A 26,500-nucleotide genomic window follows, 5' to 3' on the forward strand; every position below is an offset into this window, starting at 1 on the left:
GTCCTCCGCTGGTCAAATATTAGCCTGCCCCATCGCCGGCCTCACCCGCCACCTATGGTCACATCCATCCTATATTTCATGAAATGACTTCTGAATTGAATCAGGGTTGACCACAGAGTGCCTGACTCAGCACTTCACACACAGAGAGAGCCTCTGATGGCAGGCAGCACCACACATTAGCCTTCGCCGTCATAAAGCAATCTCAGCAGGGGGAATACTAAAGGTCGATCTGCCCCTCCCTCCGCCAGCGAGATCCACTCACCCACTCACAAGGCGTAGCAGCCATTGTCGCCATTGTCTTCAGTTAAAGAGTCATAAAATCCCAGTCTAAATATCTGCGGTTATTCCAAAGCCATACATTTTGACTGTTTTTTTCTTTTTGCTCTTCTGATCTGATCAGTAGTCCTTAGTCTGTAGTTCTGTTTGTTTCCACGTCAACATATGTCCTGCCATTTCACACCAAGGCGTGTTCCCAACCTTGTAAAAGTGACTCCTCGGACCACAGCTAGTAGCTTAATCTGACGTATTACAAACGACATTAAACTATATAGGAAAACTGTTGTACTCGGATTGTGTTAGCAGATTACCTGATCCAGAATTGGCACCTCTACATCACATTTCAGTCCCCTCTCCTGGCTGAGTAGGAACATCAGTGTTCGTCCCACCGGGTCAAAACATTTCAACGGCGGTTTACAGACTGGAGACTGGGTCCAACCGTTGTAAAGGTGACAGTATTGTGGAAGCTGACTCCATGGTCCAGGTGGATAAAATAACCTATTAATGGAGAAAAATCCCAACCCAGTTTCAGCTTTAAGTTAACTGTGTGTGTTATAGGAGTCGTCAAGACATTGTTTTCAACACATATATTTAGTTCTGCATACTACAGAGGAAACATGAATAGGGTCGCATTAACTTACTGGACCGAGAGATTCCACCTAATCCATCTCCAAAACTGTGACTAAGATACAATTAAGCAATATCACCCCTGAGGTCATGCTGTGATTCGGTCGTAGGTACGAGGCCGCAGGCCAAGTACCGAAGATAATCACAGCCCTGCTGATATTCAGTATAACAGCACGGCCTCGAGTGTGACATTGCTTTTATACAACAGTTCTACAATCGCCATTTATTAGTTAACATTAATAAGCGACAACAGATTATGATTTGTTTGTTTATTTAATCATTTATTTATCTCTGCCAACAAATAGTTATACAATTGCGCTCTTGAACTTGGACCGTTGCCAGGCAACCTGAACACATTTCCCTGCACAGCTTGCTACTTTGTATAGATCTACACATGTTACCGCTGGCTAGCTACTTTGTATCATGTACATTAATCAGGACATTTCCATTTATTGCATAACCATTTGTAATTTAACTCAAATGTTAATTTGTGGAAATATATCCATCTGTGCCGTGCACGTTTGTTACAATCTGATATATTGATAACGACCGTTAATGTAGCCTAATTAACGGTTATTAATGGAACACCTGTGCGGCGGAGTGATACATACAGTTAAAAGTCCCAGTGCTGTTAGACTCAATATCAGCACTCGTGGAATACCTCTTGTCCAATCAAATGACTTGGTTGGAACTAACTGTTGTATAATGAATCTTGTATCACATATCATGACTTATTTATAGTTACAATTGATTAGTGCCATGTCTCCATGGTTTATAATGTCATGATACTTATAGTGTGTGATGACATGGGCTAAAAATATCACCAACTTTGTTCTTGAACGTGCTTTTGTGCACCTTTGTAACACTCATCTGTACCGAATTCTTGATGTGTCTTGATGTGTCCATTGCCCCCCCCCCCCAAGTTTCCCATATAACAACACCCATGATCCTCTCTGGCAGATATACAGCTATGAGGGGGAGATGGGCTACATTAGCAACCAGCACTTCGACGGACGTCTGGACTGGAATGGAAGCAAGAAGACCGACGACCTGCAGGATGGCTCCATCTACATCCTCAACGTGACCTACAACGACACCGGGACCTACCAGTGCCTCTTCAACCGCGTCCTCACTTTCACAAACTACAAGTTCCACACCAACGCCACCAAGCTCATCACCATCACCGTGGTGCCCCGACGTAAGGAAAAATGCATGGGATGCAAACCCCCACCCAAATTCAATTCCTTCTGTTTGGCTTGGTTACTATTTTTTCAGTTTTGAAGCTTTCTTATGGGGTGAGGACAGTGTTTACTCAGGCAGAAATGAATTATATCTTGCACGCCTTAGCTAGTCAAACCGTGTCCTCACTCCGGCATTCCCAGACCAAAGATTCCCAGAGCAAAACAGGAAAACCTTCACATACTTACTCATGTTGAAGAAGTTTGATAAAAGCTATAGTTGCAACAGTGAGCAGACTAAAACTATTTTTGTTTATATTTTCTTCCTTACTTGTCCAGTTTCTCGTTAATTTTTGCTTTGCACTTTGCTTCAACTGCGGTTCGACAACAGATTTAGTTTCCTTCAAGAGTCCCAGACTGTAAATGTCCAAGATGTGAACGGTTTGTAGAAATACACCCTTTATCCTACGAATGCCAATTCTGCACATCTGCAGTCATGCTCTCTTGCTGAAGATAGCAGGACATTATTTCTTTTTTTTCAAATATATTTTTATTGGATTTTAAACAATAAGCAATACTTACAAAGATTTTAAAAGAAGTGCATGATATGTCAGATTTACATGATATAAAAATTATATAGGAACATGACAATCTTATCCCCAGTCACCCCCACCCCACTAGCCCCATCTGCAAGCTGGGATGCGCTGTGTAAGAGGGGATATCTAGTCCCTGGAGTGAAACAGGAAAGTGCTGAAAGTCGGGTTTAGGAAAGAACAATAGGTAAGTCAGTAAAAGGGAGATGGGGGTTTGGAAACTGGTAGCCCTTCACAGGTTATATTACTGATGTAAACTACTAATAAGACACGTTAGTCCCTAGCTAACGGGTCTGATCCTTTAGCCGAGCGGTTAGTGATGTCGCCTTGTGGTGTAGTACACCCGTATCGAATCCCGCACGGGGCAAGAAAATAACTGGTGGCAGCGGTGGGATCCGGAAGTGTGCAGATCTTCAGAAGTCTCTTCGGAGCGCGGGAATAACAAAGTGCGAGGGCGCGCTTCCGGGGAGGGTGACGACTGTAAACTACTAAGAAGACACATTAGTCCCTAGCTAACGGGTCTGACCCTTTAGCCGAGCGGTTAGTGATGTCGCCTTGTGGTGCAGCACACCCCGTATCGAATCCCGCACCGGGCAAGAACATAACCGGTTACACTGACATAAATCAGCAAAAACAATAAGCAGAAGAGAAGGGGGCAGGGATTCTTTAGTTTGGCAGGAGATTCCTAAAGTTTTCCAGGAAAGGTCCCCACACCTTTAAGAACCCGTCCTTGGAGTTACACACTGAGTAGCAGATCTTTTCGAGGTTTAAACAGGACATGATATCGTTCAGCCACCGAGCGTGGGTGGGCGGGGCAGCATCCTTCCATCTCAGCAGTATTGCACGCCTGGCCGATAGAGAAGCGAAGGACAATATGCGGCGTTTGGATGGGGTCAGGTCAGGTGTGCGCCATCCTTGCCAGTGGTGCCAAACAGGGCGACCAGAGGGTCAGGTTCTAGTTTGAAATTGAGGGTTAGGGATAAGGTTTGGAAGACATCTTCCCAGTATTTTTCAAGTCTAGGACACGTCCCACCTACGTTTGTCACAGATGGGACTCACATGCGGGTACATGTGAGATAGTTTGACTTTGGACACATGAGCTCTTGTGCACCACCTTCAATTGTAACATTTTTTGATGACATTTTTTTGATGACGTTGTTGTATTTTGGAGGCACAGAGTTACATTTTTTTTACTTCTGATTTCATATTCAAAATGTTTCCCATTCAGTGACAGCACAGGCTTCCCAATATTACTTAGGTATTGACACCTCATTGCAGTACTACTACCACTACTACTACTACTTCTACTACTACTTTTACTACTTCTACTACTACTACTACTTCTACTACTACTACTACTGTAATGTCCATAGACGCCTTGTCTTACTGACATAAGAATAATTCAAGAACGAGCCGACTTCGTAGGTTCTTAACTGTGTAGCTTTTACTAGCGTTCATCCGACATACAACCTTCATAACATGCGCTTCTCACTTCCTGTATACGTCACACGCACTGCACGTACATCCGTGAGTAGGTCAAGTTAAACACGTGACCTTTCATTCATTACATCTCCCCCTCTAAGATTATTTTCTAAACATTTCTCTGAACATTTACTGCCAACAATTTTAACCTGTATATCACCCCCCTTTTCACAAAAAATTAAAAATCTCCCACAGTACACAAGTCCATACGCCTCACAAATCCAGCCGGATTGCTGGCTTGCTCACCCTTCCAGAGCGAGTAACATATGGTGTGGAAGTTGGCATTTCTGCTGCTCGGGACTCATCCGTGTTTCCACTCTCCCCTGGAGTGACATGGTCAGGATCCCTGCTGACAGAGGTGAGTGTTTTGGGTGTAGCCAACAGGTGGCGCCTGTTCCTTCTGTAATGTTCACCTTGAGCTGTCTCCACTATGTAGGATCTGGGAGTGGAGCTCTGACTGTGAACAACTGCTGGCATTGTCCATGTTTTCTGTCCATCAGGTTTGGTGAGTACTGCGTCACCCGAGTTCAGTGGGCGCAGTGTCCGCACGCCGTTCCTGCGGTTGTAGTAGAAAGCCTGCCTCGATTTGGCTGCGGCGTCAGCGGTTTTGATCAGTTCCTCTTTAGGCCAGGCCGGTTTCAGGTTATGCTGCAATGTGGGTAAGGTGGTTCTGAGTCTCCTACCCATGAGCAATTCCGCTGGACTGGCTCCAGTGGAAGAAGAGGGTGTAGCTCTGTATGTCAACAGGGCGAGGAGAGGGTCTTCCTGCCTTAATATGCTTTTGGCTATCTGAACAGCCCTCTCTGCCTGTCCATTACTCTGGGGGTAGTGTGGGCTTGAAGTCACATGGATGAAATCATAATCCTCACTGAACCTCCTCATCTCTTCTGAAACTAGCTGTGGCCCATTATCGCTAACTACAATTTCAGGGATACCAAAACGTGCAAATGTAGCCTTCAGCCTAGCTACAACCTGACTGCTAGTAGTTGTTGGTAGATTTAGGATCTCCAAAAACCTGGAATAATAGTCAGACACTATCAAGTAGTTTTGCTTTTTGTACTCACACAGGTCTATGCCAACTTTCTGCCATGGTCTGGATGGGAGCTCACTTGACATTAAAGGCTCTTTTCTCTGTGTGTTCTTGTGTTCTCTGCAGAATTGACATTGCTGTATCTTTGTTGTAATGTGCTCTGTCATTTTGGGCCACCACACTGACTGGCTAGCTCTCTCTCTGCACTTAACTATCCCCTGGTGCCCGTCGTGTATTCTGTCTAAGATCACCTCCCTCATCTCTGTGGGAATGACGATACGACTGCCTCTGATGACTAAACCATCTACCTCAGATAACTCCCCTCTCACCTGATAAAAGTCTCTGACTGTCTCCGGCACTTTATCGACATACTCAGGCCAGCCGTGTCTGATGAAGCCCAACACTGTCTGGAGCTGCAGATCCCCATCCGTGCTCTGTTTTATCTCCTGCATCCTTTGAGGTGTGGCAGGCACCTGGCACACGATGGCATCAATGTGCGCTGCAACATCATCATGAGAAGCACCATCTCCGTAGCGCTGCTCTGGGCCTCTGGAGAGTGCATCAGCCACAGCTAAAGTTTTGCCTGGTGCGTATTCAGCCACTGCATTGAAACGCATCAGCCTCATTAACAGTCTCTGGCACCTAATGGGCACATTATCCAAGTCTTTGCTGTTCATGAGAGGCACTAGTGGTTTATGATCGGTGACAAGTCTGAAATTGTCAAGCCCAAACAAGTACTTCTCGAACCTTTCACATGCCCAGACGCTGGCTAAGCACTCTTTCTCGATCTGTGCGTACCTTGTCTCTGCGTCACTCAGCCGTCGGGAACAGTAGGCCACGGGCTTCCAGTGTTCCCCGTGCTGCTGGAGCAGAACGCCCCCCAGCCCGTAGCTGCTGGCATCTGCTGACACCACCGTAGCCTTAGTGACGTCATAAAAGGTGAGTACCGGGGCGGTGGCGAGTGCTGCTTTAAGGTCTTGGAATGCTGTGTTCTGTGCAGGTCCCCACAGCCACTCTGTCGTTGCTTTAAGCAGTCCATAAAGCGGCTGACCTACAGTGGACAGCTCTGGGACGTATTTTGCCAAATAGTTCACCATCCCGAGGAACCTCTTGAGTTCCGTCACGTTCTGGGGCTGAGGAAAGTTCTCTATTCCGGCCACTTTGTCCGGGTCAGGTCTGATGCCTGCCTCGTTGATGATATGACCAAGGAAGCGGACTTGTTTCTGTTTGAACTTGCATTTCGCTTGGTTCAGTTTGAGACCTGCTGTTTCAATGACCCCCAGCGCCTCTGCTAGGCGCCGGTCATGGATTTCCTCAGTCTCTCCATGTATAAGGATGTCATCCATGTACACCTCTGTGCCCTCTAGCCCGGTCAGAGTTTCCACCATCTTTCTCTGGAAAATCTCTGGAGCACTCGTTATACCAAATGGAAGGCGGCAGAAAGCATACCTCCCAAATGGGGTGATGAAAGTGGTGAGCCCCCTGCTGTCTTCATGCAAGGGGATCTGGTAAAACCCACTTGCTGCGTCCAACGTTGTGAAGAACTTTGACCCTGCGAGCCTTGGCATTATTTCCTCCATAGTGGGCAGCACGTATTTCTCACGTTTCATCGCTCGATTCAGCCTCCTGAGGTCAGCGCAGCAGCGAACCTCTTTCTTGTTCGGTTTCGGCACCGGCACCATAGCGGCGCACCATTCTGTGGGCTGAGTCACTTTTTCAATAATGCCCTCATTTTCCATGCGCTGCAGTTCTTTCTTAACCAGTGGTACAAGTGGCAGTGGTATCCGTCTGGCTGTATGCACCGCGTATGGCTGGGCACCCTCCACCAGAGCTATTTTCACTGGGTCTGTTTTCAGCAGTCCACTTGAACCGAAAACTCCACTGACCTCATTCATCCGCTTCACTAGACCCATCTCCACTGCCTCTGGACGACTCAGCAGACAGCTGCCTCTCCCCTTGATCACATACACTGGAAAGGAGTATTGTTTCTCCTTGTATTTGGTTGTGGCTTGAAACTGTCCTATGCAGCTGATGTTTCCACCTGGGCTTATGAAGCATGTGTCAGGAGGTCCCAGTTTTATGTTTGGCTTCAGCTTTTTAAATGTCCCTTGGTTGATAACAGTAGCGTCAGCCCCCGTGTCAATTTTAAAGGTTATTGGTACATCACTTATTGTTAAACTAACAGTCCAATCTTCCTGACTGCTCTCTTTGCCAACTTCTCCCAGAAAGTACAGCTGTTTAACCTCTTCAGTGACTTCTCTCACCGCTTTAGAGTGACATACACGCTCCCAATGTCCCTTTTTATGACACTTGTTGCACTTACTGTTCGTTGCAGGACACTTCCGCTCATCGGTGTGCTGCGTCTTGCCGCACCTCCCGCATTCGTCTACTTTGTTGGTTGCCGGACTGCCGCCACCATGACGCTGTCCGCCCTTTTTGTTTTGGCGTTCGTCCCGCCATCGGACAACATTGACGTTAGCCAGCAGGGCCTCTGGTTGGTTAGCTTGGAGGCTGAGCTGCTTTGTTATTGCCTCCGCCTGGCGCACTTGTTCAATGACTTTCACCAGAGTAAGGTCCGCTGTGAGCTGGAACTGACGGGAGAGCACCTTATCTTTTATGCCCACTACCAGACGATCTCTGATATGTTCATCCCTCTTGTCCCCAAAGTCACAGTGTTCAGACAGCTCATACAATGTCCGGATGTACATCTCCGCTGTTTCTCCTGGCTGCTGGCTACGTTGATAGAAGCACGCCCTCTCATGTATGATGTTACGGCGGGGAATAAAGTAGTCGTCGAACTTTTTCAGTACGATATCATAGTCCACTTTATCACCCTCCGCCGCGAAGTCAAACGAGCTGAATATCTTTTCAGCCTCGCTGCCCATTGCATAAATCAGCGAACTCACTTGAATCTCCCCGTCGTCTTTATCCAGCTTTGTCGCGAGCCTGAAGCGCGAAAACCGTTGTCTCCACTCCGGCCATTCAACGGGGCAGTCAACCTTGAATTCACTCGGCGGATTAAACTTCGGCATGACCGCTCGTGTTCAGATACACAGACTATTCTGACACCATGTAATGTCCGTAGACGCCTTGTCTTACTGACATAAGAATAATTCAAGAACGAGCCGACTTCGTAGGTTCTTAACTGTGTAGCTTTTACTAGCGTTCATCCGACATACAACCTTCATAACATGCGCTTCTCACTTCCTGTATACGTCACACGCACTGCACGTACATCCGTGAGTAGGTCAAGTTAAACACGTGACCTTTCATTCATTACAACTACTATTACTACAACTTCTACTACTACTACTTCTACTTCTACTACTTTTACTACGACTACTTCTACTACTACTACTTTTTACTACTACTACTACTACTTCTACTACTACTAACTGCACAGCCGGGTTCATTTAGGGCCACAGCTCAATATAACCAAAGAAAACTGCATTATCTAAGCGGAAACATGAAGAAAAGGGACATAAAACATTTGTTAAGAACACACAAGAGATGTGCGTCAACAGCCAAGTCCTCGTGTCCACGGCGTCAGCTGAACAGCGTCGACGTTGGCCGCCGTCTGCTGATGTTTGCTGGTCGTCCTGTCACAACCACCAGCAAGCGACTCAGCCACAACCCCGACGGCCTGGCTCAGCACGCTTACCGTCATCACACTTTCACCACAGGGTAACGCACAGCACGTTCATCCACCAGTCACGTTTTTACCAAGCTTTGCAGGAATTTGGGCTTTAGAAATAATTTAATACCTGGAGGAGGGAGTTAGTGTCCTCCCCACCCACCCCACCCCCCGCAGGCTGCTAGTGTTTTTGGCCAAATGTGCAATGCACGCGTCCCTGAAAGTGAATGAAATGGCGACTGCAGGCTGACTAATTGGTGGTTTTCCACTGGCAGGCCAGGATTAGCGATGACCTTGACATAGAGGGACGTCCTAAACAGAACGATGCCCCACTGTGGACAGACGAGGCGATGCGTCGAATTTAGCAGGATCCAGGATATCTATAGAATTCAAGGAGCTCATTAAAGTCTAACCCTCTAAACCTTAACCTAATTTTAATTCAACCTTGAACCCAAGTCCCGACCCGAAACTACACCCCTGCAGAAGTAACGACAGGCCAAAATGTCTTCACTTTGCAAAAATATCCTCACTGTTTTGATTTAAGGTCCTCACAAACATAGCTGAACAAGAACACACACACACGACCGTATCTGCCATCCGATCGTGTGTTTCTCCAGTCACCAGGGGCATGGCGTCCATCTTATCCGAGGTGATGATGTACGTGTCCATCATCGGGCTGCAGCTGTGGCTGGTGGTTGAGATGGTGTACTGCTACAGGAAGATCGCAGCAGCGGGGGAGGAGGCCTTGAGAGAGAGCGCGTGAGTCCGACTTGCAAACACGGGCGCCTACAGAAAATGACACCCATGCGCTTCACTTTCAACCAGTCTCTGAGACACACGCACATGCACACACGCACGCACACACACACACGTGTTCTTGTCTAGTCGCTGAGCAACATCATGCTTATGAAGCTTTGCAGGAATTTTGTTGGGTGGTTGTGAGTTTTAAACTTTTTGTCCCCAGGCACCCCCCCCCCCACCAGCCTCTTATCTGTGCCAGCCAGTCATTTACATTTACAAATCCTGCTGCTGAGCCGTCCAAATGTCCTGATTGTTTTCGTGTTCTCTCTCTCTCTCTCTCTCTCTCTCTCTCTCTCTCTCTCTCTCTCTCTCTCTCTCTCAGGGCGGAGTACTTGGCTATAGCATCGGAAAGTAAAGACAACTGTGCGGGTGTCCAGGTGGCAGAGTAGCGCCGGTAGGTGGAGCAGTTCTCAGAGTCCAGTTTGCATGATCCTGTTTTGAGTCGGCTCTCCCATTTCCTCACCCCTTTCAAACACACAACTTCCATTTTTTGTTTTTATTTTTAGATCGAGGAGCTCCAAAAGACCGCTTTGAGGAGTCACATGTGCACTCTGTCATCCTCCGCTCTCGCCATCAGTCACTTCCCCTCGTCTCCTCCTCAGCTGAGGTGGAAGACTACAGCTGCGAAGGGGAGCAGTGCCCCCCCTCCACTCTTGCAGACTTTCAGAGAAAAGGATGGAAAGGACTTGAGCGTTTCCCATCATGAGCGACGGGAAGGGCGACTCAGTTTGTGGTTACGTGACTGAGACAGAGAGAGGGGGGGGAGGGCTGTGTATATATATAGTTCTGCAAATATGCAAAGATATTCTTCATTCTAAACACTTGTAGAGCTCATATTGTGTACTCACAACCGCATGCTTATCAAAAACAATATGCTCCTGTCTGCCCTGCTGCCAATAAGCCACACTGGAAAATATTCATTTTGCAATGAGCCTTAAAATCTTATTTCTTATAAGGAGAAAAGAAAATGTAGGAACGATGGGAGACAATTTCACACACACGTCCACAATGATGATCAACTTTTCAAGGGGCTTTTCTTGAACCAAACGTCGCGTGCTAGATGCTGGTGGAGTGACCTGCCTTACACTGCCTTCTCATGTTCCGGAGATAGATCATGCTGCTGCTTGCTGCTTGCTTCTCGGAAATTCTTGAAAGCTGAAACTGGTAGAAACTCCCCCGGAGCTTTCTCACCCCGAGTTTTTCCACTCTCCTCAGAAGAAAGATAAGATTTAAAGGCTCACTGCGAACTGACCGACTTAGGACAGACATTGGGTTGCGTTGGGTTTGAGTCCCCTCCTGTGATCGTGTTTACGCCACATCTCACAGATGAGCGTGGATCGTATTCAGGCAGCTGTGATGTGTGTGACTTAACAGTTCACAACTGTGCAGAATGCTGCACAGTTGTGAACTGTTAAGTCACACACATCTGCACAAAATGGAGTTCAGTATGTCCAACCCCCGTCGTCTGTCTCCCGGTCAAAAGCTCTGTGAGAATGTGGCCCGCTATCTTACTGGCTTCTGACAAGGGGGACACCTCCTTTCTCCCCATCATGAGATGCATCCAAGAAGTTGTTTTTATTTTATTTATTTTTACAACCCGTCTTATTTCAGTAGTATTTGCACTCAACTTGCACTTTTGTTTTCACTTCGTAGTCTAAACTGTTTGGGTTAAACTGGACTGAAACATGTCCGGCACTCGGTTCTGTGGCCCCCTACGCCACTGTGAAACGGTACCTAGCAGCGGCCCCAACATTTCCACAACGAAGAAAGGGAGTAAGATGATATTACAGATATGCATGACGGCAGAAAGTCCAAAGAGGAGACCCGGGTTGTTCAGAAACAGAATTATCATTTAACTTAGCGGCATCACGTACAAACTCGACCTCCACCGACAGTCAGGATCTAAACGCTGATACGGACGTGTCAGACCGACCACAGAGCTTTTCAGGGGGAACACGGTGACCTAACGAGCAGGGGGACGGGGTCATCTTATGGGTTGAAGCTGCATGAAACCCGTCTACTACTGGAGGTTGCCTGAACGTGTATTGGACTTGGCCTGTTCGTGCTGATAAATGCTTACCTGCATCCTGCTTTATGAGAAACACGCCGGGGTCTGGAGGCAACGTGTGACTTCCTGTGAGAGATGAGAGGATGATGCTCGCGTTGTGGTTGTTGTTGTTGTTGTTGTGTGTCACCTGAAGTTGTTTCTCACACCCAAAGTAAAACGTCGCCAACGTGTTTGGAGGCAGAGCAACAAAGTACTACACTGCTTCGTTTGTCTACAAGTAGTCAAGTTCTGCTGATGTTGCTGGATCACCTCACACAAATGTCTTAGCGTCTAGAAACTAAGGGCTTTGACCATTGTTATGTTCTACCTGCCGTGGGCAAACGTACCACAAAACCTGACCAGTGCCTCCTGAACACCGTTTGGGGAACCAGACAAAGAGCTGAAATGCGAGCGTTGTTTGAAGCGTTGACTATATGCAGTACAGAACAAGCGTGGCCTGCCAGCGTGACCTCTGGCAGCCTGTTCTCAACCACTGACCGGCATCAAACGGTGGTCTAGTCGTACGCCGTCTTGTACGAAAACTGCTTTTTTATACCACGAGTGGGTTTGAGACGTTTGAAATACAGACAAGGGAACACACACAAGCAGAACCATTTGTATAACTTGCATGTTTACTGAGACGAACTGAGAAAAGGAGAAACGTTTCAGTAGGTTTTGTTTCCCCATCTTGTCGTGTGTATAGGATGCAAGTACAATCACATCTTCCCCAACCAGTAAATCGTTATCATCTCCTCGAAAGGCGGCACGTAACCAGCGGTTATGTAGCGAACAAGATGTACTTTTGGATAAGCGTCACGACAGCTTCCTCTGCTCTGGGACAGTGTGTGAGATGAAGACCGTGCACTCGACACCGTCAGTCCTCCGTGTCTGCACCTTCTCTTCTGGCAAAGAACAACTCGCTTCCACTTGTTGCTCGCCAAACACGATACATAGACCAATAAATTCTTCTTTGAACATGCGTGTCTTACGCAACTGGCTTCCATTGTGAAATGCTTTTATCACATGTGAAGGGTGCAGGGCAGTCAACAGGAGAGAGACAGAGACAGAGAGACAGAGAGACAGAGAGAGAGAGAGAGAGAGAGAGAGAGAGAGAGAGAGAGAGAGAGAGAGAGAGAGAGAGAGAGAGAGAGAGAGAGAGAGAGAGAGAGAGAGAGAGAGAGAGAGAGAGAGAGAGAGAGAGAGAGAGAGAGAGAGAGAGAGAGAGAGAGAGAGAGAGAGAGAGAGAGAGAGTTGGATAGAGACAGTTTACAGTCTAGCTTGAGAAAATGTGTTGCAACAGTCTGTACATGAAGGAGATTTGTGGGGTTGAAATAAGACGTTGTGAACTTGCCTTCAGCCAACAGTCTCTGAGAGTTTGACAGCAGGAAGTAATTCCGGTCCACAGTGCTCAACACTGGACTTGCAAATATGTTCCTTTGATTGCACCATCTTGTGCAACTAGCAATGTCTTCTGTGGGACCACCCAACAGGGACGTGCATGGCCAATAAACAAAACACAAGTATTTGACAGTAATATATATATATATATATATATATATATATATATATATATATATATATATATATATATATGTAGAGAGAGAGAGAGAGAGAGAGGGAGCGTTTTTTTCCAAAATCGTCAATGGTGTTGATAGGAGAGCTCAACTAACAATAACACTATCTCTGCTCCTTACCCTGTTGAGCACTTTTGAGACCATGGACCCAGCGAAAAAAAATAAAAAATATATATATAGATCAGTGGCACAGTGGTTAGCACGGTCGCCTCACAGCAAGAAGGTCCTAGGTTCGAGCCCCGGGGTAGCCCAACCTTGAGGGTTGTCCCGGGTCATCCTCTGTGTGGAGTTTGCAGGTTCTCCCCGTGTCTGCGTGGGTTTCCTCCGGGGGCCCCGGTTTCCTCCCACAGTCCAAAGACATGTAGATCAGGTGGATTGGCTGTACTAAATTGTCCCTAGGTGTAAATCTGTGTGTGTGTGCGAGCCCTGTGGTGGCCTGGCGGCCTGTCCAGGTTGTCTCCCCGCCTGCCGCCCAGTGACTGCTGCGATAGGCTCCAGCATCCCCGCGACCCTGAGAGCAGGATAAGCGATTTGGATAATGGATGGATGGATAATCCAAGACTGTTCACAACCTTGTGGCGACTAATAGGGGGAGGTTCAGTGAGAGGGTTATTTAGCTGCTTAAAAGGGAACATCAACAAATACTATACTCATTCTTTAACAAACGTGTTTGTTCAACATTTCTTTGGACTGTGAAGGCCAGCGGGAAGTTGGGTGTCTCGTGAGAAACGCCTGCACGGTAAATTGTGCCGCTAGGCAAGTGTCTCGCTCAGGGACTCTTTCAGTAGTAGTTTCTGAGAGATGCAGAAGTGGTACTCCCTCATATGCAAAGCCAGGAAAGTGATTCAAATCGTCAAGACTGTTTAGGCTACCACAGCCCCTTGTGTTTAAAACAGACAGACGCCCTTTTCTCAGTGTGTTGGAGACTGAATAAGGAAACAACCCGTCAGTTATGTTCTCTGATCTACTTGAACAGATGGACATAAATAAAGTCTTCAAACCAGACGGTGGCCAGTTAAACTGACCACCGTCTGTTGGAGCAGTGTTGCTTTTGCTTAGCCATCAACTTGAAGTGATTCCTGGAGCGTTTTATTTGACCCACATACTATGCACTTCCCTTCTACCAATGTCACTAATCTTTAAATGTGCAAATAAATACATGTTTAATCTTCAGTTATCTGGGGAAAACCAACCTGAAATCCTGACCTACGGAAACGTCTTTAATCAAAATGAGATGCTGGACTCATTACTGCAGTTCCACACCGTTATGGGGAGTGAAAAGAGTAATGCCATATGAGCATTTTGAGCCCAAGGCTTCATCATCATCGGCGGTCACTCGGGGTCGAGTACGACTATCCTCCTTCTGGGTCCTTGAGGGAGACGCCTGCGTGTGACAGCTTTTTACACGGCGTGGCTGATGCGCCTGCAGCCACCACATGGTCCTTGGCAGGGGGAGGCCAGAGTCCAATGGCATGGAGAACCAGGACGATTGGGGGCCACCCTCTGTTGCAGCCTTCATCTGCCTTCACTGGCGTCGTCTTCCACCAGTTCCACCGTTGAGGTCTTTGTTGGATCACGCTTCATCTGGAACCTCCCCCTTGGGTGACCCTACCAGGAGGGGACGGCTCCTGGACGGCATAGCTCTTGGGATTATTGGTACACACAAGCTTCTCCACCACGACAAGGTGGCGATCCAGGAGAAGGTTTCAATGGACACAAACACACATTCAATGCATGAATGGGCACACACACACACAGAAAAGACTCAAAGACGAAGACTTTGTTATATCTTAGAACTTTTCATTTCGCTCTGTGACATTGTGCACAATCAAATCTTTCAAGTACATTCTCACCCTCGCTACCCATCCATCTTCCTCTCTCCGTGTGCGTCTACCCCCGCCTCCCTAACCCAATAAATACCCTTTAACTACCCACGCACGACCATGCGCAGCAGGGTCAACGTGCTGCCAGAAACTGACACTTTCAGTGCACAGGAGAGAGAGAGACAGACAGACAGACAGACAGACAGACAGACAGAGAGAGACAGACAAGAGGGTGTGATGGTAAGGAGCACACTGAAGAAAGGGAAGTCACACCACTGAGATTCAGAAGAGAGAGAGAGATTCTCAGATCATCAGAGACTTGGAGGAGGGAGAGGAGAGGTAAAGAATGGCCAGAAAAAGTAAAATGGTTTCGAAGTAACAACAAAAAACACAAACATGGTAAAGATACAAAAGGAAAAGAGTGAAAACAGAACTACAGCGGGCGGTCAAATACACGGTACAAGCACAAAACAATACTGCAAACAAAATAACTTCCCTTTTTTTTTCGCAATGAGACTCAAAATGTTGAGTTGGTCCTTTTTTACTTTGTGCATGCATGTATGTGTGTGAGTGTGTGTGTGTTGTTCAGTCTAGCTGGACTACGAAGAAGCTGTTATTGCATCCGTGTTTCTACCTGATCCCATCAAAAACTGTCCCTGAAGGCTTCAAGTCTGGTTCCGTGCAGAAACGTGAGTGGCCAAATGCAAAAAGTTAAATCTCTTAAAGAAATCTTAAAAAAAAAATTAAAACAAAAGGAAAGCAAACTGATGGAACTCGTAACACATTACACAACTTTAGGGGATGTAACATCGAGGACTCCTAATACACACGTGCACGTCTGGTCGAGTCACAACGTGACCTTTCTTTTGCTTGTCTCTGGCGTGCCCCACACTCCGGCACACCTTCTCATTGCTACCATTACAAACGACTTGTTTGAAACATTCAGAAAGTTCTAGAATCACTACTGTCATTACCGCCATGACAAGTAATCACTTGGAGAGTTCACGTGTACACACCAGTTCCCTCTTGGTCCTCGCTGAGACAGCGAAAAGAGAGGAAAAGGAAACACTAAATGACTTGCTTAGAGCAGGACAGGACTTTTTTCCTTTTAAAAAAAAAACTTGAAAAGTCACCGATAATAAATACTGCGCCGGTCCGGGCGAGGCAGCTTGCCGTCCTGACAAACGACCCAGGTAACAGATAAAACCCGGGGAGGTTGGAGTGTGTTTGGGTTTAGATTCACAGCTGAATAATTTCCCTCTAAAAATCAGAGGGGAAAAAAAAAGTGTCTTGCACTGAAATGTTCCTCGTTCTTCCTCTCGTCCGGCACAGAGGGCGGTGGCCTTCACAAGGGACGACATCCGGGATGGACGAGCTAATCCAGGAGGACAGAGGGGGAGGTAGAGACACAGTGAGCGGACAAGAGAGGCAACGCTCTTGTCAGCACTACTCTGTCCATACAGAGACCCCCCCACCACCACCACCACCTTCCCCCCTGCACAGAAAAGGAAGACGCCCTCCTGCCTGTCACGCATTAGCTGGGGGCAGGATCATCCCCAGCTGCCAGGGCTGGGAGGACACCCTCCAACTTCCCCAGCAACTCAGGAACCTTCTCACCAAAAGGTTTCCTCTCGGTCTGGCAACGCTCTCGTGAGAGGAACGTCCGTTTCGGAACAGGACCTCTGCGACGGTGTGTGAAATGCATTTTGGTCAGAGATTCTGAAATGAACGGAGTGTGAGTTCAAGTCTTTGTGAAATGCAGCTGGCCATTATGAAATGTCTCTTGGACCCTGGGAAGGTATGGAGGGTGACAGGCGACACAGGCAGCAGCAGCCTGGCTTGTGAGGAGTAGACAGTCCAGCAGACAGGCCCTCTTGTAGCCCGTTGTATACCGTTCAACATACGTTATGTTAATGATGCACCACTCTAGTTATATATTATATTATTGCTGTGGCGTTGATAGCTACCAGTCTAAACAAACACAAAGTCACAAGAACTGTCAGTGGAGGCTAAAGACTAGCTTTACCTTTTCAAAGCTCTCAGACCAGGAGAGTTATGAGTTACATAGTGGCCTCACAGGTCCTACTTTCTGTTTTCAGTTTGAAGACAGGGACGTGTCAGCCCTCGTGTGACTGACCTGCCACTCGTCCCTGATCGCCAACCTCTACTGCCGCTCTCCCAGGGTCATTTCATAGGCTGCTCTCCTCTAAGAGAGGCCGTTGGGTGAGGTGGGGGGGTGCGACTCAGGGCTCAGGTGAGGACTCTGTGAGGGGCTCCACAGTGGGGGGATCTGTGAGGTGGTCCCGCTGCACCTCTGGTATTGTGATGCCTTGGTGGAGCTTCTCTAAGGACTGTTTCATCTGAGAGTAAGAACAGAGAGACAGCGAGGGTCACGTCAGGACAGGACAGCATACCGTTCAGCTCAAAATGCAACAACACTGCTTTCCCATTGGTCTTTGCAGACATGCATTATGCTCTCTGCTTTGCACAAGTTTGTCACACACACAGGCACACACTAAGGCTGAAATATCTATTATTATTTATTTTATTTTTTTTTGGATTAATTGTTTAGTCTACAAAATGACACAAATGCCCTTCCAAAGTTCCCGGAGCCCAAAGTGTTGTCTTAAAAATGTTTACCGAGTCTTACCATCAGCCAAAAAAAAGTATTTGTTTATAATGAAAGAAATCAGAGAAATGTTAGAAAATGTAACCGGCAAATAGTTACATACAGTGGCTTGCAAAAGTATTCATACCCCTTGAACTTTTCCACATTTTGTCACGTTTCGACCACAAACATAAATATATTTTATTAGATTTTTATGTGAAAGACCAACACAAAGTGGCACACAATTGTGAAGTACAAAGAAAATTATACATGATTTTAAAAAAAAATTACAAATAAAAAACTGAAAAGTGCGGCGTGCAAAAGTATTCAGCCCCCCTGATTCAATACTTTGTGGAACCGCCTTTTGCCGCAACTACAGCTGCAAGTCTTTTGGGGTATGTCTCTACCAGCTTTGCACATCTAGAGACAGAAAGTTTTGCCCATTCTTCTTTGCAAAACAGCTCAAGCTCTGTCAGATTAGATGGAGAGCGTTTGTGAACGGCAGTTTTCAGATCTTGCCACAGATTCTCAATTGGATTTAGGTCTGGACTTTGACTGGGCCATTCTAACACATGAATATGTTGTGTTTTAAACCAGTCCATTGTAGCCCTGGCTTTATGTTTAGGGTCGTTGTCCTGCTGGAAGGTGAACCTCCGCCCCAGTCTCAAGTCTTTTGCAGACTCCAACAGGTTTTCTTCCAAGATTGCCCTGTATTTGGCTCCATCCATCTTCCCATCAACTCTGACCATCTTCCCTGTCCCTGCTGAAGAGAAGCACCCCCAGAGCATGATGCTGCCACCACCATGTTTGACAGTGGGGATGATCGTGTGTTCAGAGTGATGTGCAGTGTTAGTTTTCCGCCACACATTGCATTTTGCATTTAGGCCAAAAAGTTCAATTTTGGTCTCATCTGACCAGAGCAGCTTCTTCCACATGTTTGCTGTGTCCCCCACATGGCTTCTGGCAAACTGCAAACGGGTCTTCTTATGGTTTTCTTTTAACAATGGCTTTCTTCTTGCCACTCTTCCATAAAGGCCAGATTTGTGCAGTGCACGACCAATAGTTGTCCTGTGGACAGATTCCCCCACCTGAGCTGTGGATCTCTGCAGTTCGTCCAGAGTCACCATGGGCCTCTTGGCTGCATCTCTGATCAGTGCTCTCCTTGTTCGGCCTGTAAGTTTAGGTGGATGGCCATGTCTTGGTAGGTTTGCAGTTGTGCCATACTCTTTCCATTTCCGGATGATGGATTGAACAGTGCTCCGTGAGATGTTCAAAGTATGGGAAATCTTTTTATAGCCTAACCCTGCTTTAAACTTCTCCACAACTTTATCCCTGACCTGTCTGGTGTGTTCCTTGGACTTCATGATGCTGTTTGCTCCCCAATATTCTCTTAACAAACCTCTGAGGCCGTCACAGAACAGCTGTATTTGTGCTGAGATTAGATTACACACAGGTTGACTCTATTTAGTCATTAGGTCAACATTCGATCATTCAGCAATCATCAGGCAACTTCTGAAGGCAATTGGTTGCACTCAGAGAAAAGGGGGCTGAATACTTTTGCACACCGCACTTTTCAGTTTTTTATTTGTAAAAAATTTTTTAAATCATGTGTAATTTTCCTTGTACTTCACAGTTGTGTGCCACTTTGTGTTGGTCTTTCACATAAAATTCCAATAAAATATATTTATGTTTGTGGTCGTAACGTGACAAAATGTGGAAAAGTTCAAGGGGTATGAATACTTTTGCAAGCCACTGTATATGTATGTTTACTTGAAAAATGACAACGAATCAGTGAATCGGCTATTCAACTAATTGTTCCGGCGTGAACACACGGACTTCCTCGTTCTACACGGTACTCCTGGGAATGAAGACTCTGACCCAACATTAACCACAGGTTAATCTCACACCTGGGGCGCTCACGCCACCTGTGCGACCCGGGAGCAGCTGCTGTCCATGCTCAACAGGCACCTTTTTAACTCTTTAAGTTTTACTGCCTTGGAGCTTATGTGGAAGTGTTTTTAATCATGAGGGGGAGTCTACTTGGGGGTCTTTGCTGCACTTTGAGCTCTTTTAAGCCAATTTGCCTGTGGACACCATGATGGCAGCGGCGAGGCTGTCAACGCGATCACCTACAGCCGTGAGTTACTCCTTGCCCTTTGACCACTGGAGGTAAGTGACAATGTTTTATACATTTCCCGATTGCGACGAAGCAGTGGCATAAATGCTGAAGTAAGCGGGACATTGTCCAAAGAGCACCGGACGAAGAGAGGGAGAAAGGGTGGCATTCAACACAGACTAAGGAAATATGGACTAAGTGACAGATGCCGGCTCCCACCGTTCCCAACTATTCTTCTCTCTAACATACTCCGTGATTGAGGACATAGATTAAGTCTCTAGCTCATCCACTGAGGACATAGATTAAGTATCCAGTTCATCTATTGAGGACATAGTTTAAGTCCCCAGTTCATCCACTGAGGACATAGATGAAGTCTCCAGTTCATCCATTGAGGACATAGTTTAAGTCTCCAGTTCATCCATTCGCAACAAGATGGATGAACTGGAGCCTTAAACCAGATGTAAATGTGATTTTACAGAAACATGCCTGCTGGCTTTTACCAGGACGTGGCTAGGAGACGTGGCTCGTAACAAGGATCTACACATAAATGGCTTTGGGTACTCTGTTCGAATGGATTGGTCGCCTCTCATTACAAATAAATCCACCGGAGGCAGTGTATGCCTTTACACTGACAGGTACTGTAACACTGTCATGGTCTGGGAGAACATTTTTATCCCCGACCTTGAGCTGCTATCCATCTGACTTTGTCCCTTCTACCTGCCGAGGGAGTTTCCCCAGCTCTTCTTCGCCTTTGTTTACATTCATCCACGGGCGAATGTCTCTTCAGCCACTCAGATGATTACGGAGGTGATCAGCAGACTGGACGCTTTTTCCTGGATGCTCTTTCCCCTGACGCGCCAAAATTTATTTTAGGAGACTTTAATCATTGCCAGGTACAGAAGTCACTGAAGACATGAACAGTGTGTCACCTATGAAACTACCGAGAAGAACTCCTGTTGACTTGTGCCTGGCGTTTTGCCTAAAACCTCCCTTTGGGGCATCCTACCATAATAGTGTACTTCTTCTGCAGATATACAAGACCATCTGTAAACGACGAGAGCAAATAGTGAAAACGGTGAAATGCTGGATGGAAGACAGCATTGCCAGCTTACAAGCTTGCTTTGACTGTACAGATTGGGATGTCTTCTGTAGCTCCTGCTCAAACTTAAATGAACTGGCACAAAGTGTTCCTTCCTTCATATCCTTCTGTGTGGACTTCAACATTCCCTCGAAAAACATTAGTTTTCCCTAATAAAAAATCATGGGTTACTAAAGAATCTGAAAATGTTATAAACAGGAAGAAAAGCATTTTTCATACAGGGAATAGCCAGGAAAAGAAGGAAATTACCAGAGAAGCAAGGAATGAGATAAGAAAAGCTAAAAGAAGGTATAAGGATAGGATGGAACATATGTATAGCAGTGGTGATCTGCAGGCAGCTTGGAGGGGAATTAAATCTATGTCCTCAATCCCGCAGAGAAACGGTGACAGGAAAGCTCTTAAAATTGAGGGGATACTGATCTCCCAAATATTTTTAACGACTTTTATTCCCGCTTTGACAAACATGACTTTTCTGAAAACATCTCTCTCATAATCGTAAGCGTCTCATACTGTGATGTTGTCACCAGTCAGGAATGTGTTAGAGATCTTTTATAACGGGTAAACATCAGGAAGGCCCCTGGTCCAGATCACATTTGGACGCATGTTGCGATACTGTGCTGACCAGCTCAGCGGTGTCTTCCACCATACCTTCCACATGCCACTTGATTGTAAACAAATCCCTGCTATCTGGAAATCCTCTACTGTGATTTAATGACTAAATAATTACCTGTTTGAGATGTCTGTGAAGTATATATTGTGAATACTTTCTACGCCATCACTCAGATACTAGTGGAGCAGCCAACTCCAGCAGTAACAAACGAGGCCGGCAGACCAACACACTGCAGCATTAAACAACTTAAACCAACTCTGAGCTGCTGGTTGTCAGAAGGTAGTGTCCGAAATGCAGTTGTGGGTTATCCACTTGAGAGTTTGTGTTTTCACAGTTATTGTGATGGTTCCTGAGCTGCTGTTTGTATCGTACCTTAGTAAACCGAAGGAAATGCATGCCTAACTCAGACAACACTTTCACAAACACGTGCCAACACATCCCGAGAACAAATACATCAACACCTACATGAGTATATGTATGCACACGGGTACAAGCACAACCTACTCAGGCTTACACACATGCAAGCACACACACAAAACCACACACCTGGTCAAGCAGCGTGACGGAGGACTGGAGGATTTGTTGCCACTTGCTTAGCTGGGCCTGGTGGAACTGTCTTTGAAGCTGTAGGACCTGGGCCCATTCCTGCGCTGTCTGTGGCAGAGGACTGCAGGGAGTAGAGAGCCAGAGGGACAAAAGAGTAGGCAGGCATGGAGGAAAGAAGAGAAGAGTTTTAAACTGTCTCAAGAGTTCTCAATCCATTTGAAGCAATAGTTAAATTTTCAGAATATTTCACATTATCTCATATATTATTAATTATATATTTCAGAACACACCGACCAGCCAAAACATTAAAACCATATGCCTAATATTTTGTAGGTCCCCTACATGCCGCCAAAACAGCTATGACCTGTCGAGGCATGGACTCCATAAGATCTCTGAAGGTGTCCTCTGGTATCTGGTGGCAAAACGTTAAGCAGCAGATCCTTTAAGTCCTGTAAGTTACGAGGTGGGGCCTCCATGGATCGGACTTTTTTTTCCCAGCACATCTCACAGATGCTCGATTGGACTGAGATTCGGGAATTTGGAGGCCAAGGCAAAAACTTGAACTCTTTGTCATGTTCCTCAAATCATTTGTGAAAATTTTATTGCAGTGTGGCAGGGCGCATTATCCTGCTGAAAAAGTCCACTGTCATCAGGGAATACCGTTGCCATGAAGGGTGTACCTGGTCTGTGAAGATGTTTAAGTAGGTGGTACATGTCAAAGGAACAGCCACATGAATGCCGGGACCCAAGGTTTCCCAGCAGAACACTGCGCAGAGCACCACACGGCCCCCGCCGGCTTGCCTTATTCCCATAGTGCATCCTGGTGCAATCTCTTCCCCAGGTGAACGATGCACACACACCTGGCCGTCCACATGATGTAAAAGACAATATGATTCATCAGATCAGGCCACCTTCTTCCATTGCTCTGTGGTCCAGTTCTGACACTCATGTGCCCATTGTAAGCGCTCTTGGCAGCGGACAGAGGTCAGCATGGGTACTCTGACTAGTCTGCGGCTAAGCAGCAAGCTACGATGCACTGTGTGTTGTGATACCTGTCTATCATAGCCAGCATTAACTTCTGTCAGCAATCTGAGCTACATTAGCTCTTCGGTGGGATCGGACCAGACGGGCTAGCCTTTGCTCCCCACCCGCATCAATTAGCCTTGGGTGCCCATGACCCTGTCGCCAGGTCACTGGTTGTCCTTCTTTGTATCACTTTTGGTAGGTACTGACCACTGAATACTGGGAACACCCCACAAGACCTGTTGTTTTGTCGATGCTCTGACCCAGTTGTCTAGCCATCATAATGTGGCCCTTGTCAAAGCCTCTCAGATCCTTACGCTTGCCCATTTTTCCTGCGTCCAACACATCAACTTCAAGAATGGACAGTTTAGTTGCTGCCTAATATGTCCCACCCCTTGACAGGTCCCATTGTAATGAGATAACTCACTTACCTCTGTCAGTGGTTTCAATGTTTTGACTGATTGGTGTATATCTCAAAACTGGAAATTAACCCTTCATAAATGTATTGCCATGATACTGCGAATTACCAATAAGCAATAATCAAGAACCCTGATGAATATTTCACATCCCAGATGGCATTTGCACTGCCGTGTACTTTATACAGTTCCAATACAGCAGAGGCCATGTTATTTTGAGAACATCATTCTGAAGCACTGGATGAGGAGAATAGAGCCACCTGTCAGACACAGAGTAGGAATGCCAGGTCTCCAGCGTGTGAGCGGCTCTCTCCAGGGCATAGAGTTTGTAGAAGAGCAGCATGTTGAGGGCCATCAGCACCACAAGACTAACAGGAAGACAGAGACCAGGACAGCAGTAAGACACTGACCAGACATACAGCTGGTATCAACGTTCAAAAGTGACTGCAGTTCAGAATAAGAAGTGGCGGGTTTTCAACAGCCAGTCACAGAATAAAGGAGGAGCTGAGCAGTAAGAAGACTACATGAGAGCGAGGCACTTAAACCTGTCTTTCATCCCTACCAGTGTTTAACTTTAGAAAAGATGGAGGGCTGTTATACAGTAGTCACATGTGCAGACATGGGTATAGTATCAAAGCCTCTTTTACAGTACCTGACACAGATCCTACGCAAACGCAGAAATGCAGAGAAGAGAGGAACGAGAAAGAAAAAGCAAGAGAGGCACGGAGGAGGCTGTTAGTATGCAGAAGTCGGAAATCCAGCTGTGTCTGAACAAGTTAATTCTTTAGACGTTGGCTGTAGGCCTGAGGGCAGAAAAGCCTAAACAGGTAGAGTCCAACTGGATTCAGAGATCTAAATAGATTAAACACTAAAACCAGTTTAGAATCTGACAAGCCTGTTTAAAACAACAACACAACACACAAACACTAGGAGATATCTATTCACACCCCTGTGAATTACATAGCATGTGAATAGATCATAGCATGTGAATAGATCATAGCATGTGAATAGATCATAGGATGTGTGTATGGGCGTGCGCACACACACACACACACACACACACACACACACACACACAGTTTGTTTAGGTCACTTTTGGGGACATTACATAGACTTACATTCAATCCCTAGCTCTTAACCTTATAACCATCAGAACTACATGCCTAACCTTAACCCTTTACCCTGGTCTTAACCTAACACAAACTAACCCTAACCTTAACCCTTTACCCTGACCTTAACCTAACACAAACTAACCCTAACCCTTTACCCTGACCTTAACCTAACACAAACTAACCCTAACCTTAACCCTTTACCCTGACCTTAACCTAACACAAACTAACCCTAACCCTTTACCCTGGTCTTAACCTAACACAAACTAACCCTAACCTTAACCCTTTACCCTGACAACCTAACACAAACTAACCCTAACCCTTTACCCTGACCTTAACCTAACACAAACTAAGCCTAACCTTAACCCTGACTTTAACCTAACACAAACTAACCCTAACCCTTTACCTTGACCTTAACCAAACAAACTAACCCTAACCTTAACCCTTTACCCTGACCTTGACCTAACACAAACCAACCCCAACCTCAACCACTGACCAAAAAAAAAAAAAAAACACAAACAATTGGGACAAAGGTGGTTTCTGGTTTTTCTATCAAAACGGGGATGGGGGGGCATCCAGATAGCGTAGTGGTCTATTCCGTTGCCTACCAACACGGGGATCGTTGGTTCGAATCCCAGTGCTACCTCCGGCTTGGTCGGGCAACCCTACAGACACAATTAGCCGTGTCTGCGGGTGGGAAGCCGGATGTGGGTATGTGTCCTGGTTGCTGCACTAGCGCCTCCTCTGGTTGGTCGGGGCACCTGTTCGGGGGGGAGGGGGAACTGCAGGGAATAGCGTGATCCTCCCACGCTCTACGTCCCCCCGGTGAAGCTCCTCACTGTCAGGTGAAAAGAAGCGGCTGGCGACTCCACATGTATCGGAGGAGGCATGTGGTTGTCTGCAGCCCTCCCCGGATTGGCAGAGGGGGTGGAGCAGCGATCGGGACGGCTTGAAAGGTGGAGTAATTGGCCGGATACAATTGGGGCGAAAAAGGGGGGAAATTTTTAAAAAATAAATAAATTTTAAAAAAAACGGGGACGAGACCAAATGTCCCCATTTTGATAGAAAAACTGGTACACACACACACACACACACACACACACACACACACACACACACACAAAACAACATGTTGAGTATAGCATCAAGTCAAGCTCCAAAATCTTTTTTTCTGAGTAATTACTGTATTTCCGGGATTAAAGTCGCACTGGAGTATAAATTGTACTCAGCAAAAAAACACGTTGTTGTGAGGAAAAAAACGAAAACAAAAAAATCATACAAGTTGTTTCGGTGTATAAGTCACATTTATATGGCAGTACAATATTTTTAAGAGTCACAAGATTAAACTGCGCTATCTAGTGGCCTTAGTTGAAATGCAGTGCATTCGTCTGACAAAAATTACGTTGTGTATAAGTTGCTTTGGAATATGATCGCAGGACCAGATAGACGAGGGAAAAACAGCGACTTATAGTCTGGGAAATACGGTAATGTGTAGGGGAAGTCTGGATGTAAAGTCATGAATTATCCGCTTGGTATACATTTTGAGTTTCTTTTTAGATTTAAGAAGACAGATACTCTCTTGGACAAAAAAAGTAACCAAAGAGGAAGAAAAGAACAAATCTGTCATCATTTATGGACTCTAATGGCAGCCCTCAAATTTCCAAAGGCAAGTGTATACATGTTTTATAATCACAGTCAGACTTACATGAAGCTGACTATGAGGAGGATGGTGGAGATACTGTTGGATCCTCCACTCCGCGACCTCTCTCCCAGCTTCATGTACTGAGCATCTAAAAGAAAGGACAAGTCAAAGTCAAAAAGGTTTTTAAAGAAACGTTTCTGTGATGCGCTTCCCAAATGCACCACTAGATGGCAGCATATGCATGTGATTCACTGTTTGCCTGTTAC

General features: G+C 46.2%; 2 protein-coding genes across 2 annotated transcripts in view; one reads left to right on the forward strand and one right to left on the reverse strand.

Annotated features, from left to right (window-relative positions):
• scn1ba (sodium channel, voltage-gated, type I, beta a) overlaps positions 1–10,010 on the forward strand; it is a 43,408-nt gene extending 33,398 nt beyond the window's left edge. The window contains exons 5-7 of the mRNA XM_056287005.1: positions 1,864–2,101; positions 9,438–9,579; positions 9,944–10,010. Of these exons, the coding sequence (XP_056142980.1) occupies positions 1,864–2,101; positions 9,438–9,579; positions 9,944–10,010 (447 nt within the window). The remainder of the gene's footprint in view (positions 1–1,863; positions 2,102–9,437; positions 9,580–9,943) is intronic.
• A 4,683-nt stretch (positions 10,011–14,693) lies between these two features.
• gramd1a (GRAM domain containing 1A) overlaps positions 14,694–26,500 on the reverse strand; it is a 58,065-nt gene continuing 46,258 nt past the window's right edge. Inside the window, exons 16-19 of the mRNA XM_056285661.1 lie at positions 26,298–26,382; positions 23,744–23,851; positions 22,045–22,165; positions 14,694–17,425 (exon numbers count right to left, since the gene is read on the reverse strand). Of these exons, the coding sequence (XP_056141636.1) occupies positions 17,309–17,425; positions 22,045–22,165; positions 23,744–23,851; positions 26,298–26,382 (431 nt within the window). The 3' untranslated portion in view covers positions 14,694–17,308. The remainder of the gene's footprint in view (positions 17,426–22,044; positions 22,166–23,743; positions 23,852–26,297; positions 26,383–26,500) is intronic.

This window comes from Lampris incognitus, chromosome 9 (genome assembly GCF_029633865.1).
Source record: "Lampris incognitus isolate fLamInc1 chromosome 9, fLamInc1.hap2, whole genome shotgun sequence".
NCBI lineage: Eukaryota > Metazoa > Chordata > Actinopteri > Lampriformes > Lampridae > Lampris > Lampris incognitus.